This window comes from Trichoplusia ni, unplaced genomic scaffold (assembly GCF_003590095.1).
Source record: "Trichoplusia ni isolate ovarian cell line Hi5 unplaced genomic scaffold, tn1 tig00003132, whole genome shotgun sequence".
NCBI lineage: Eukaryota > Metazoa > Arthropoda > Insecta > Lepidoptera > Noctuidae > Trichoplusia > Trichoplusia ni.
Window position 1 is genome coordinate 19,082 of NW_020800337.1, and position 15,707 is coordinate 34,788.

Genomic DNA, 15,707 nt, shown 5'->3' on the forward strand with positions numbered 1-15,707 from the left:
GCTCAGGTTACCAGCCGCGCTTAACGTCAACAAACGCGGCACAATTAAAAAACATTAAAAAATGCGATGCGTTGAATTCACTCCAGTTTTTAAAACGACTCGTTTCACAAGTCCCTACTGTGAGAACCAACAGGTAACCCGACCTATTCGAAAAGACACCGGCCCTCCGAAAGCTCGCATAGGCGGCGCGCCAACACAACTCGGCCGCGTAATCTCGCAGACCGCGCTTTCATAAGCTCGACTACTTGTATAACTAGCACTCACCTTCGACACCCTGGATCCTGGCGGCCAGTGTCGACAGCACTATGAAGACTGACAGCAATTGAATCCCATAATCCGGTATAAAGTTCCTCGACCACATTTTGTAACACAACATTCACACATGGATCACACACATTTGTTTTACTCCTTCTATGTCGTTTCAACACAATATTATCAACACTCACGGAACTAAATGTAAGAACTGACACTTCATTTTGTTTTTGAACTGTTGTTACGTCGAAAACATTTGTTTATTGGACATTTTAGCGGTAAAACACGTTTGAAAATAACGAAAAGCCCGGTAGGAACATGCGCAGCCGCGTCCCGCTCGCATCTGACGGCTTTGTCCGTAAATACACAGCGTACGGTAAATCAAAATGGCCGCCGCAGCGCTTGTGTGCGTGCGCGCACCTTGTTACAATACATATTTTGATATCTAAGCTTCGTAAATGACTTAGAGGAATAGTTTTATTAATTTTAAGACGGTATATAACTGATTTAAGTCATGAAACGGGCAGCATATGTCTAAAAACCCGTGAGAACCAATTTACACACACATGTAAACAATACGCGGAGGAATGTTGATTCAATGGAGAAATCAAGCGATTCAGCAGCACTGTGTGCGCGCAACCAATCAAGAGCTTTTGAACTTTGTTGTTCATTCGCCACAACAGAGATGGCGCTGTTACGAAGTTTAAATAACACAAGGGGTGGTTTATTGTAAACATCATAATGTCATATTTAAAATAATTATTATTGGATAACCGCTCATTGCCTCTCATTTTATGCGCAGCGTATTACAATTGAAAGTCATTATTTTTCTTTCATATTTACTTTGTTTATAGTTTGATCGTTTGATCAATATCCAGTTGCTATCAACGCATGCCTAGCGAGCGGGTGGAACTAGTATCTTTGTATTATTAAACAGCAACAATCTTTATAACAATGGCGATTTGTTATCAAAAACATCCCTTCGAAATAGAAACAGAGGACCGGCTCACAACTATCAACACAAAAATATTCGAGATCAAAAAGAAAATACAACTCTCTGGTAAGTTCATGACTGTACATTAATACTAAATAGTATTTAATGTTATTTATAAGTGTGCCTGTGTGAAACAAGGTTTATAGCAAAAACTATTAGTCTTGAATGCAAAAACTAAATATTTATACCTACGGTTGAAAACCTAGCTATGTATTTAGGTGTTTACAATCCGCTAGCCTGATCTATAATTTAATTAATTAGAAAGGTGCTTCCAGCCACCTAGGCCCAAATTTCGTCGCGGTAACTTACCTTAAAATTAAACACCTAAAATAAAACATTTAATTTAGGAAAATAAATAATTTATATCACACTGAATGTTTTAATCTTTTTGGTATATAGAAATTAGTATACTAAGTTCTATTCATTATAACAACAGCAAAAAGAACAAAAACAGTTCATCAAAAATAATTTCCATCCAATATACAGAGGGTCAAAGAAAGTCCAACTACGAGGAGAATGAAGCAGAGAAACAGCATAATAACGACCATATAGATACTCTGAAGAAGGAGATTAAATTGCGTCTGACGGAGCTCGCGCGGGCACGAGAGGTCATAGGGGAAGAGGAGGTGCAGATCAAGAAGTACCTGAACGATGTTTGTCCCATGGGGGACAAGAGTGCTGATCTGGTAAGGAGAGATTTGTGAGAGAATAGTTTTTGGTGTAGGCTAAATATGTATAGTAAATATGCATTCCAGAACAATGTGTTATTTATAATCTATTCATATATGCTTCAATTGGATGAATAGATTTTAAAACCTCGCGAATCCAAACCCGCTAAGAACTTGACTAGGATGACTTCATTAAATTCTAACACACAACTGTGACAACCGCTGTAAAAAAACATCGTGACTTAAGTTCACTTAGTGAGTATGGTGAATTGGTAATTAATTGTTTTTATGAGAAAATATCCATACACAGAAATGGAGCATTAATAGGCTGGTAATCTTATTAAAACAAGCTAACAACAAAATTTACCATTTTCAGATCACGCACAATCTAGACCTAAAAGTGATAGAACAGAGAAAAATGCTAGACCTTTTAAAATACGAGAAAAGAAGTAAAAAGAAGAAACTGACAGAACTGGAGAAAGAATACGAGTATCTTCTGATTGAGAACAACAAGGGGATCCTTGTTAAATCTAAGAATAACAGCAGAGCACGGAAGGTAAGTATGATTGTGAGTAGCTGTTCTGATGATATATTACATAACTTGTGACCCCTAATAATGTAGGGATAGGTTCTGGACGGAATAGAGGAAAGGTTCTCGATACGACTGGAGAAACTCATACTTAGTAGCTTGCGAAGATATATGCTTACATCGAGTGAGGTAAGGTGCAAGTCTGTTTGCGAATAATTTTATATTCTTTGCGTCTTATTTTATTTTGCTATAACGAAAATTGGGCAAGAGACGGAGGAAAATGGCAAAAGGACGCTTATACACAGCGGTGGGGTATTTAAGGCTGATTATGACTCTGATGATATTAAAAACTGGACGAATGATGGATGGATGGACTGGATGTTGGATGAAATTTATTCATAACTTTTGTAGAATTTATGCCTACATACAAGTAATTAGACCATTCGTGTAAATAACCATTGACGAATTTCTGTGAGGTTCTTTGACGATTGTCGCTTGGAGGTTATAACATTAATTTAGCGGGTAAAGAGTTAACTACCGTCTACTCTCGAGCGTTTTATGTAAAGAATAGTGTAGAAACATACTACGTTCCTCGCGACAATTGCGCAAAATACCGCAGCAACTAATTTCGGTAATCACACTATATATCTTCATCTCGTATTTTCATCACAAGTTTTCAACTTCTCACACTTTTTCTTCTAATCCTCCCAGTTAAACTTGAGCTATGGCTAATGATTGATCTTCCTTTACAAACAGCACGTTTCTCACCTAGAGAATGAGATTCACAAGGTTCTCATACAATGGACAGAAGCTGAATTAGTGAAAAAGAAGTATATTTCTATAAGGTGCGTATTATCTCTATGAATTCTGGAAATTATCTAGACTAAAAAACTTCCTAGATAATATTTTATACATGGTTTTTTTCAGACAAGCTCTGATAGACGATTCCGTGAAATTTGAAAGTTCCTTGACTCGGATCGAAGATCTTCTAAAGAAGCAGAAAGAAGAAATTATGAAATTAGAGGTATTTGTTAAATCGCACTCTTATCGTGAATACTAAACGCAAAACTAACATGGAAAAAACTGACTGCCTCTGAGCATCTCCTAACACTCTCTGCTATGTTTTAAAAAAATAATATTAGCGGAATTACTTTTACGTCAATTCATCCCTCCTAATAACCGTAAAACTTTCTTAAAACCGAACTGCCATGTTGACAGCTTGATTATAGTAAGAGTTAATATCCACAGCGTATTCGTGAGGAAGCAGGAGACATGCGAATAAAAGCGACAGCCGCGACGGCAGCAGAAGCGGCGCGCGCGCATGACGCTGAACATTCACGAGCTTCTGAGAGAGCTTTCTTTGCGCAACGCTTCGCAGAAAGAAAACGAGAGCTGGAAAAACTTGAAAAGAGAGTGTTTCCACCACAAGGTAATAATGTTCGAAAATATTTAAATCATAATGAACACAGTCTTATATGTTGACATTCGAAAAAAGATCAAAAGCGAACCTCACATTGCTTGGGAAAAAGCAAATCCAAAGATAAAATCTTATCCTTCATATTATCATTTGGTATCAATCGATTAAAGTCAGCAAAACTTTAAGTACGACACTTGTCGCATATTCAGAAATATACAAATAATGCTCCTTCAATTCTTCCCTACAATCTTGTATAAATAGATATATAGTATGATAGCAGCCTATATGTAATCATCTTTGTATTCTACGTAGCGCGGGTGGTGGTGCGTCAGGAGTCGACCAGGTCTACTGAAGGAGAAGCAGTTCCTGAAGAGGTTTCAGCCGCTCAACAGATGGAGGATATCTTTCAGAGACTCATGAAACTAACAGGTGACTCTTCCTTTCTCTTTCTATATTTCACGAAAAAGACTGGTTCAAATTAATAGACGCATTGTAAAACCGTTTTTTTTGTCTTTTTTACTCACACACGACATCAAACTACTAAATACTGAAATATTAATTTTAGCTTCTTTTATTTATCTTTAAACTTTTTAGTCATCCGTGCCATGTCGTATCATCCCTTTTTATAGTGTTGGCTTTCATGCTCCATGATCAGTCATCAAACCATAGTACTTCTAATTTATTTTCCAGGAGTGACGGACGCAGAAGAAGTGTTTGACCGGTTCCGAGCTCAACGCGAGACATCTCAGCGTCTCAACTACTTACAGCAGACTACAGAAGAAGAGAAGCTGGGCTTAGAACAGACGCAGACCACGCTCATGGCTGAATTAGAGGCTTTCAAGTTTGCCTCCGTCAAGGATAAAGATGAGTAAGAAACATACGTCTTTTAGCTTATGAGGGATCCTGAAAAAACAGGAATTAAGTCGAAATAAAACTACTTACATAAATAAATAGCATTGATCCAAAGCGCATACACTAGTAAAGGAGAAACCCGATTCTGGGCCTAGCCGTTACACGAATGAAATATGTACCAAAAAATTCTACTATTTTTCTTTGTTTACCCATTTAAATATTAGCCTCAATTACAATGGCCAAGTCTAAAAAAAAGTACATTACTATTTTTCTATTTAAAACAACCTTTGTAAACCGTTAAAGTATTTATTTTATTGTACATAACTTCATTTGCAAACACTAGCATTAAACAATAGAGTGTACCTAGGATATAATCGATTTAGCGGATATTATATTTTTAAAACTATATCAATATAAAATGAAAAATATACATTATTTACAAAGCGTCAAAAAAGACATCTTCATCATTGCTAAAATCGGGAAACGTACCCAGAAGAATAAGAATTAGTATTGCCAGTGTTGTATGGCAATACTAATTCTTTGGGCAAATATAGATCAGCCTTAGCCTTTATTTTAGTGTAATTCCTTTTTTTATATTCAAATAATTGTAAAATAAAAAATCTGGTGTCTAATAACTTGTTTATGTAAGCACGATTAAAAAATCATTAAAGGAAATAAATAATAGAAAAAATCGATTTTAACGCATCGATTCATTTATTTCACATGGATTACACTAGCAAATGTCAAATGCCAATGTCAACGTCTGATAATTGTCATCGTGCTTTCATAAGTGACATTCGCTTTTCGTATCTTCGAGCGCGTGAATGTGTTTTTCAAATTCTCGAGATTTATTACAATATTAAACCTCTGCTCGAATACTGGACTCCGAAACTGATTGCCTTCTGACTGACCCTTGCTTGCATATTGGATGCCTGGATTCCTGCTGACCTTTGCTGGAAAACCGGATCTGGATATTGCTCTTCTGACGATTGGTGGATACTGTACCATGAGTTCATTAATGGTGGAATAGCAACAGACCGCTGCAACACAATAGAAATTCGAAGATTGGTTGGGTGCTGTGCCCACACCATGGACCAATTTTACTCCTGCACAATTCCTGTATTATTATATTACGATAATCCTAACGAAGGTGGTTAATAAAGAACGATCTTAATAATACAGTTTTTATTTTAATAAACCTATTGTTGCAATCTCAGTTTACTGTAATTTCAGATAGCATCAAAAAATCCCCTGGTAGTAAATACAATGTTTAAATATGTCATTATTGATCTAAGTAGGCCTTATCTAGTAAACAGTTTTCTGCTGAAGTTTTCACGAATATTAATCTGAGTTTATCGCTTTTTAAGTAAGTAGGTAGGTACCTAAACCTCGTCATGGTAGATTGCAAGCGCTACAGTTGAATAAATACAACGCAGGAGACGGCCATATGTTCCAGCGATCTCGACAGCAGAGAGTGTGAGAGAGAGACATGAGAGAGAGCGTTGCTAAGCGCGCTCCGTCCTTTATAGCGCACCGCTTGTCAGGTCCCAGGTTTTGAAGGAGGTTTCACTAAGGATCTTGAGAAGGAGGTTTCACTTTAAAAAGGAGGTTTCGCTAAGACTAACAATCAGTGTAAACATTGTCTGATTTTACCAATTTGGCCATTGTTGAGTGTCGTGAAAATTGGACTCGTGAAATCTTCCTAAGTTCTCTAATTTATGGCAAAATTCCAGCTCTGTAACGCCAGGCCCAAGTTTCTATGGAGTTTGGTTTTCTCCTTTCACGTACAATAAAAATATCAGATGAAATATTGCTAAGTTAATTCCTATGGGCGCTTTAATGAAACAGGCCGAATATTCTTTGTTTTAAAGAACCAGTAAACAAAAATTATAACTGCAAAAGAATAGCTCCGTGTATCAATCCTAGACTAGAGTTTCTCGTGTCAATCATTGTTTTACTATTAAAGCCCTTCTATCAAATCAGACCCGCAGTTATCGAAATAGATCAGTACTTATCTGTTCAGTGGCTTGGGACTATTGGGGCTGTTACTGTACCCACGCTTCTACATCAAAGTACCAACGGTATAGAATAAGTAAAAGAAAATGGTCCTTATTAAGTAGTCCAGAATAAGGTTGTTGATTAAAAAAAATAGTTGTTATCAATGTACAGCCTAGAACCTCACTTGCAGCCTGAGTAAAAGCCTTCTCTATTCTCGGTGCATAAAGCTGTCATTAATAATATAACTAAAAATTTGTGACCCATCCAACTCTTTACTATAACGAGAAAAACAGTGATCTAAATCATTTTCCCCAGAGCCCAAGATCAAATAACGGCGTTGAAGGAAGAGATAGAAGCAGAGAACGCAATATACGAGGAGTTGGAGAAGAATATGGATGAGCTGGAGAATTTGTTGCTAGAGATCAAGAGACTGCTTTATGACCTGTGCAAGCTTTTGGATGTAAGATATCCGTTGTCAAATCCATTTTTTTTCCAAATTTAGATTCCAGAATATTTAGAGAATATTAGACTGGCACGTCAAACATTCTCTTATTTAAAGCTTTTTAAAATGTATGTTCTTGATTTGTGTCTCTTTCTGACCTGAACTGAACGACTTACAAACGGTGTAACTTAGTCTTAAATTATTTATCTGTGTTATTCTCATACACGAGTCCTGACAAAATTCCCTAAATAAATTAAATGGTTTCCCGCATTTTTTTTTTCAGATCATTCCAGAGCCCAGTATGCCAGAATGGACGGCCGAAGCTAGAGACGTGCAGGAACTGGTGCAGGTGCTGACCACACGGTACGAGAAGGCGAGGCTCAAAGTAGAAGATGTTAAGGAAAAGCAGAAGGATAATACTATTATCATGGTGCCTTCTAACGTGAGTTATTCGTATCAAAAATTATTTATCTTTAAGATATTGAGTAGATACAATTTTGCCCCGAGGAACGCGAAGGATTTTCCGGAATCCTTCTTCCTTGTAAAAATGGGACTTTGGAAGGACCCAGTGCGTGTTTGTACTGTCACGATATTGGCTGTCAAATTGTGATGTAAAAGTTATTTTGCTCCTATTATAGGAAAAAAAATGACTTTTAAAGTGAAATTAAATAATACAGAAAAATATAAGAATTAAGCATCTCCTAGTTTCGGCGATTGGTATTTACCTACTTGGCACTTTGTCATTTTCCAGCCGACCAGCGCGGCAGCATCAGTAGCTGGGCTCAGCGGGCAGAGCCACAGCACTCACAAGGAATCGGAGAAGAACATACCCACATACAAGGAGCTGGTGACGAAGGAGCCGGTTAAAGCACAAAGTAAGACTTCATTGGTTGCTGTAAGCCTTATAAAGCAAAACTAAAAGAATTGCAACAGAAGTTGATTGTTGTTTATAATTTGGTATGCGTCAATTTATTTTAAATAGCCAAATAAAAAAATATAGATGTCTAAGAATCACCAGAAGCATCAGGAGCGTCAATGCTAGCGAAACGTAACAAGTTGAGAAAATCGCTGAAAACTTCAGATTAACGCTTCATCTACTCTAGACCCAGAGTTACAAGGCAAAGAAATGTCATCTCCAGATATTTCATTATTTTCCAGTACCCATACAAATTGTCTACTCGTTATTTTACTTGGTATTTCAGCATCTGAAGATGACGAGGATATCCCTTCGCGGTGTTACCTGAAGAGGCAGGCGCAGCTGATTGTGGACACCAAGTGTAGGAGGAAGGGTTTCCGACTACCGCTCAAGCGGTAGATGGAGTTCTATTGTCTAGGCGGAAGATGACTACGATATTTTGTTTGAAAATAACTTTCATCATTTGTATAGTTCATTTAGAAGTGCTGTAGGTAGTTAAATTGCAAATTTGTTTTTGGTAATTACAATTATAAGATATCACTTTCAAGTTTTATTTTAATTCCTAGAAAACCAAACGATATTTTATTTGGATTTCGGTAGATAAATAAGAACAAAACACATGTATACAATGCAATTGCTGCACAAACCGAATATACAAAGACTACAAAACTTGATAAGAAACCTCGCCTCTTTACCCAACAAAAATCAACCCAGAGACACAAAAAAAACTTCAAAATTTTTGTAATGTGACAAAACGTCAATCAAAATCGTCAATTATTTTGTAATATTTATCGTAGGAGTTTGTGGTGTTATAATCAAGATTTTTGGTTACATTTACAAGCAGAATCATGTTTTGTCCAAATAAAAACTCGTATCTCCAATTGACCATCGCGATGAACCCTAGGGTCATCAACAAAGCGGTCCGGAGGGCTATGAGGAAGAAGCAGTTTGACCCTCATGATGGTAAGTACCTACTCTCAAAGATTCAAACAAACTCCGATAGCAGACTTATCTCTTCAAAACCCGCAATAATATTAATTCAAGATGAGGTGGGAGACCCTCTGTTCATGCTGAAACGGGTCGACCAAATTAATATGCGAGTCTACGAGTGAAACTGCGAAGCACCACTTACCTAAATAAATACAAGGGCATGTACCTGATGATCGAAACAGTAGAATCGGAGCCTCATGACCTAGGCTCCACTACCCTTCGATCCGTCTGTCGCCGGGCTGTTTCTCATAATCCGTGATAACTAGACAATTGACATAGATGATACGTTTCTGTTGCCGCCAAGCCGCCATGACAACAAATAATGAAAATAAGCATATAAGCAACCAGGTTGCAGGGTCATCAATTTGATTGGTGACCAATTTTTACTAAGCGACTTCAAAAAAATGAGGTTCTTGCTAATTTGTGTTCTTTCATTTATTTGTGCCGAACCTGAGCGTTACGAGTCCGAGTCACACTTGAGCGTTTTATTTATCATTATTAATAGGTAAATCCTCGTCTTTCTTTAAGAGATACCCCCAGCCCAACGGTTGGAGTCAATGCAGCCGTCGATGTTTGCCCCGTGGGTGGACATCACGAGGGCACACCTTGGCTTCGGCCGCCGCGGCTAAGGCTCATCAACAGGGAACTAAACTCTGAAGACAGTTTAGTACAGCTGCAGGCTATACATTCTATATTGGATCAGGTATTTGTGATTTTGCATTTTGTTTTTAGTTCCGTTCCCAAATGGTAAATCGAAATTCTATTACTAAGACTCCGCTGGCTGTCTATCCGTCTGTCGACTTGATGGCGAGATTTACACAAATATAAATTTGATGGGTGACCGTTTTTGTATATTTACCCCTCATTGTCGCGGATTCAAGTAACACTTGACCGGTTTTCTATTATTTAAACGTTGTAACAAGAAGTAGATATGCAAATAGTAAAAAGACAAATAGTTTAGTATACCTTATCTTGTTAAACAATAATATTAAAGTAAAGTTACCTTCCAGGTCCAAATATCTGAGAATGCAATATTCTTAATAAACTTGAACATAGTGTATAGACTGATAGACCTGATGCAAGACCGCGACCCCATCGTCCGGGAGAAGGTGGCCTACATCCTCACGCACCTCTGCAACTACCACCAGGGCCGGCAGCGCATCATGTCCCGGCCCGTCGTCATCGACCACCTCATCTACTTAATCATGCGAGACCGCAAGGAGATCCGATACGCTGCAGCGCTCTGTCTCAAAACACTGACCAGAGACAGGTGCTCCTGCGAAATCATCATGAAAAATGACAAAATTATCGTAAGTCTTCTAAAAATGATCAAGGATGATCACATGGCAATCGTAATATTCCATTTGAATTCCCTGAAAAATTTGTCCGAATGGGATCCGGTTCCAGCTCTAAAAGCGAACGCGTTTCAAGTGATGAAGAAACTGATGAAACAACAGGAAACTAGAATCGTAGCCGCTGCTATGGATTGTATGATGCAGCTTTTGAAACACAGTGTCGGCAAGAAGCTGGCTGACCAGCATGATCTGACGCACTACTTGAGGAATTACCTCGTGTCTCCGGACATAGAGGTGCTGATCGCTGCCGTAGGTCTGATGGGCTACACGACGTTAACAACAAGGGGAAAATGGAGGGCAAAGGAATTTTCGTTTGATTTGACGAAGCGTTTGGTGACTCTGTGCGTGTCGCATAACATGCCGGTGCTGCAACTAAGATCCTTGCAGGTTCTTATCAACCTGTGCGACAGTCCGGACATCAGGGCGCACATAAAGAAACACTGGGAGAAGAAAATTAAAAGTATCAAGATCAGGACCCACGAGCAGTGGGACGGCACGTCGGAGACCACGACCTTCGGGCTGGAGACTGGTCACAACTACAGGACGATGTGCATAGAAAATGTGGAGACTATCAAGAGTGATTACGGAGACAGCATCCATGCTGTGAACGTGACCAGCTATGTTAGGAGAGTACAGGAAGTCAAGGCTCACCTGATAATGCTTATCAACTTTGAACCATACCTGCATTGACAGAAGGTGGTTTTTCGTCCTTTAAAAATATACATTGACCTTGCATTTATCAAAGCCAGCAACTTTATTTTAGTTTGTGGGGATTCTACCCTTGGCTGAATTCGTAAGGGTAGCAACCGCACAAAAACCGGTAAAGTCTTACACATCCATAAACATAGTGCTGGCTTTGTTAAACGCAAGGTTAGGCCTTTAAAATGATTAGTTAGAAATATTTGAGATAGCAGTTTACTCACGCGGTTTTATCGGGATTGCCCGACCAGTTTTGGGCCCAACCACAATTATGAGCTGACGCGGCGGCGGAGTCACGAGTCGAACTGTCAGCCAGTTCAACTTACGGTTTCGCAACCGCGTCCATCATCCCAATAAGCAAGCGTGAGTAAACTGTTTCATCTAAAAATTTATGAGTTGACTTCACAAAACTTATTATAATAAAAAATGAAAATATTATCTCATAAAAGTTACTAATACGTGACTAACACTTATTTATATTTTTGTATATTCGTTTATTTCTTCGACGCGGACTGTCAATAAATACAATCATGAGGGTGAGTATTTAGGGTATTTAAATAATATTTAAAACTCAATTACTTACTTATAAGCATTTATTGAATAAAATTATACGAATTACAATATTTGAGCTAGACATTTGGTTTCATTAAACACGTTTTGTGCCTCGAGGCAATCTTAAAGCTAGATTCAGTCCATAGACTAAATATTTTTTAATATCTACAGTGTCTATGCTACCGGAACAGTAACACGTTATAAGATACATGTGCATATGCAGGGCAATGTAAAACAAAGTAAGTATAAAAAGCATTTTAAAATTATTTTACACGAAAATAATACGAAATAAATAAAATCACGGCAATTATTTCCAAGTAAAAAAAGACTGAAAACAAGTTTTAGGTTATTTATACAAATATTTGTTCGTTTAAAACAACCAAATAAAATATAGAAACTGTTCTAACTCTTACTAGTTTTCCTTGTCTTTTAAATTATTTTTGGCTTTACCGAGATACTAAAAAAGGCCTCCGTTGCAATATCAGAATATTACAGTAAACAAATAAATATTTTGCACAGAGCAATGAAAGCATTTTCATACAAAAATGGATATTATCTATTTCAAATAAGGTATTTTTTTGGTTGAACTTAGGTTAACTATAAACAACCAACATTATTATAGTGAACACTACAATTTGTGCAATTAGTCTTCAAAATGAAAACTTACATAAATGAGTATTTTATTATTATAAGTATAAAATACAAATTACTTAACCAGATCCCAGTCACATTGAAATATATTTCTCTACATGGAAATAAAGAATTTTCTTTAACGAAACATCTATGACAATTGGCTCCCATAGCTGAATCAAATCAGAAATTATCTTTACCAAAATAAATATATTAGCAAAAATTGGGTTTCCACGCAAAACTGAGTAGATCAAAAGTTTTATGAGAGGTTCACTTACTTTCGGAATAACTTTTCGTTATTCCTTGCTTGAAGAAATTTGTTTTATACCACGTAAAGAAATATATTTAAAATCTGATTGGGCGTTACCAAGACACGTTGTAAAGTCTATTGCATTGATGTTGTTGATACCTAGGACAGAACCTTCATAAAAATATGGAAGAAATTAATACAGTAAGTATTCATAGCATGATAATACAAACAATAATAGATATATTTCACTATATTGTTAAAACTGGAAGATCTTAGACGACATTTGTTGCATAGAAATGAGTATGTATGTTTTTACATTGCTATATCTGTAAATATGAAAACCCTAAAGATACGACTATGGTAAAGGCAATTCTAAAATGCGTGGCTAAATCTATGGTTACATTCATCTATGGTGTTGGATATACAGCCTTACCTTATTTCAAAGTTCTATCTATCGCAGTTCCTGGCTACTATGATTATGACAAGATTTCTTTTTAACAAAAGTGTTATAATTTTATTCTATACTAGCTTTTCGAGGTCGGTTATATCGCGTTTCCAAGAGAACTCTTCAAAAGTCCGGGATAAACACTATCCTATGTTCTTTCTCAAGGTCAACTCTATCTCTGTACCAAATTTCATTAAAATCAGTTCAGTGGTTTAGACTTGAAAGCGTAACAGACAGACAGACAGAGTTACTTTCGCATTTATAATATTAGTAGGGAGTAGGGATCTAGTAGCCAGATCCATAAATAGGTAGGTTTTAAAAAAACGGTAATAAGCAAAATCGACTATCACATCTGAAATAGGAGCCTCAAATTTTGCTATAGCTGCACTAACTATATACCTTTAGCATTTATTTTAATATGAAATATTTTATTTGGTGACAAATTATGATATTTACAAATTTAATTACTTGATATTTTTTTTATTGGAATACTGAAACAGTTACCTCATAATAAGGTATGTCTTTTATATTATTGTGCATGTGCTATCTACAACTACAACTAATTGCATTGCAAGGAGAAGCAGTCATGGTGAATACAAGAACACAACTTTATCACGTTCTTTAAGGTTTATCTGTGTCTATACTAAGGTTTAAAGAAGCCATACTCAAACATTCGCTCATAAGGGTCACTAGAAAATCATTTTTATGGAATTGTAGCACGAAATTTAAAATGGTTTACAATAAATTCGTTAGTACAGATGGGCCCAAGACAAATGCTGTAGATTAAGTATGGCTGCTTTAAAGTGACTAGACAGCATGAAACATCAGCGAATTATAAAAATTGATGCTTCTGTATTTCGCTATTAATACAAATTTTGATTGGACTAGTATGACTTTTTTTTATTGCTGTATTTAAGCAAAGTCATAATATCTTAGGATTTGTGTATTAATGGTGAAAAATGAATGAATTGTATCGTTATCTTTACAAAATTAAATTTTATTTGGCCTACAATTGCGAATCCTATATTATACTGCGGAACATTTCCCAATATTTACAAGTATAATTTCAATAACCGTTCCGTTCAATATTTAAGTAAAATCTCACTGTAACTGCATCATGCAGTAATTCACTCCTACATACATCACTCCGAACAATCAATAGTATTGATTGGAATCCACACTGTTTACCTAGCTACAGTCAAACACTGGATTCAAAGCAAGTCACATATTCAACGCACACAATAGTACCAACTGTTAAACAGTAACTATCACTTTTTCTCGAAATACTTTACACCACTGAAGTATAAAATTGCAGCGTTAAACTAACAATCCATCTTTATAAACAATGTTCTGATGACATCACGTTACAAAAGACGTTTGAATCAACGAGCACAACACTAGTGTCTCTAATATGCCACTATATCACCTGACAGTTAGGAACGCACACTTAACTCACATTGTAGGCCTATGTCTAGCAATAGACATGAACCAACTGTCGTATCACCGTCTACAGCGGTTTTATATCGTGGGATTCCTCTGGGGTCGACACTTGGCCCAGTACGTTGGGCGTGACCGTACTGGTACAACGCTTTGCACAGGTCGTGCAGTGTGGGGTCTCACCTGGCTCCGCCGCGTTTATTCAGAGGGTCGTAAACCTCCGCCTCAGAGTCCACTTCGTCTTCAGAGAGTGAGAGCGAACCACCCACACGACGTGTTCTTAATCCCTCCTGTACATATACAAAATTAAGATTAGTATTCAATACTGCTGCAGCTGATAAGTCCTTGACAACTAAAAAGCATCAAAATATCAAATATAATTGAGATAAGTGGATACAAGAAACTGTATTTTCCAATAACGTTATGAACTCAGTCTTGAAAAAATCTAGTGAATGGACAACAAAGATTTCAGCAAGCCGTTTATTGAGTTATCATTTAGGCTTTGCAGAAATCCTTGAGCATCTATAAAAATGTTTAGCAAAAGAAATAGCACTCAGATATTGAAAAGTGAAATAGTTTATATCAGTTATGAGTTTCTTATTAAAGTTCCTTTTTTATTTAAGGAACTCTAAAAAAGATAAACATGACAGGCTGCTATGATAAGGCAGGAATAAATAGCAGTGCATTCTGTTAAATGAAAAGTTACGACAACGATTAGGGTAAGATTGGAATTGAATTAAATTAACATGCATGTATTTTGTTTGCATAACATTAATAAAATAGTTAGGTAACCATTAGTTGACTTAAACCATCCCAAACATTTGATCTTAATATTTATCAATAAATAGTATTATTAAGATTAATTTTTTATTACAATTAAATTAAAAAGCTTTTTATTAACGTTACTTGACTTATGTATAAAAAAGTTTATTGTTAGAATCAGTCAAGCGCTAATAAAATTACGAAATTAAATCCAAAACGTTAACAACTTCCCTGCCCCGCCAAAAGACTAACGGGGCAAGGAAATGGTTAATTATTATTAAAATAAGGCTAAAAGGAATGTTAGGTGGAAGTAACACGAGTATTATATTACAAATGGTTATTATTTTCAGTTTAGAGTAATGGCGCCTGGTTTAGGATTAAACAGTTTTTTAAATACAGGATTTAAACACCATTTTTTTGTTAATTTGTGGTATATCATGCTTGTAAGTTCCCAAGGAGTAAGCAGGGATTACAAGTTTAGAAAGGTATAGATTTTAAATTTTGCCTTCTTTCAGATGC

At 36.5% G+C, this 15,707-nt stretch overlaps 1 protein-coding gene and 1 pseudogene across 1 annotated transcript; both read left to right on the top strand.

Moving 5' to 3' along the window:
• The first annotated feature begins 503 nt into the window (after window positions 1–503).
• On the top strand, window positions 504–8,590 carry LOC113507754 (centrosomal protein of 290 kDa-like). The gene is made up of 12 exons (XM_026890698.1): window positions 504–1,312; window positions 1,733–1,932; window positions 2,291–2,470; window positions 3,200–3,288; window positions 3,371–3,467; window positions 3,692–3,872; window positions 4,173–4,289; window positions 4,551–4,728; window positions 7,026–7,170; window positions 7,436–7,594; window positions 7,904–8,027; window positions 8,355–8,590. The coding sequence occupies exons 1-12, from the start codon at window positions 1,207–1,209 to the stop codon at window positions 8,465–8,467; spliced, it is 1,689 nt and encodes a 562-aa protein (XP_026746499.1). The 5' UTR covers window positions 504–1,206; the 3' UTR covers window positions 8,468–8,590.
• A 191-nt stretch (window positions 8,591–8,781) lies between these two features.
• LOC113507752 lies at window positions 8,782–11,746 on the top strand (annotated as a pseudogene).
• The last annotated feature ends 3,961 nt before the right edge of the window (window positions 11,747–15,707 follow it).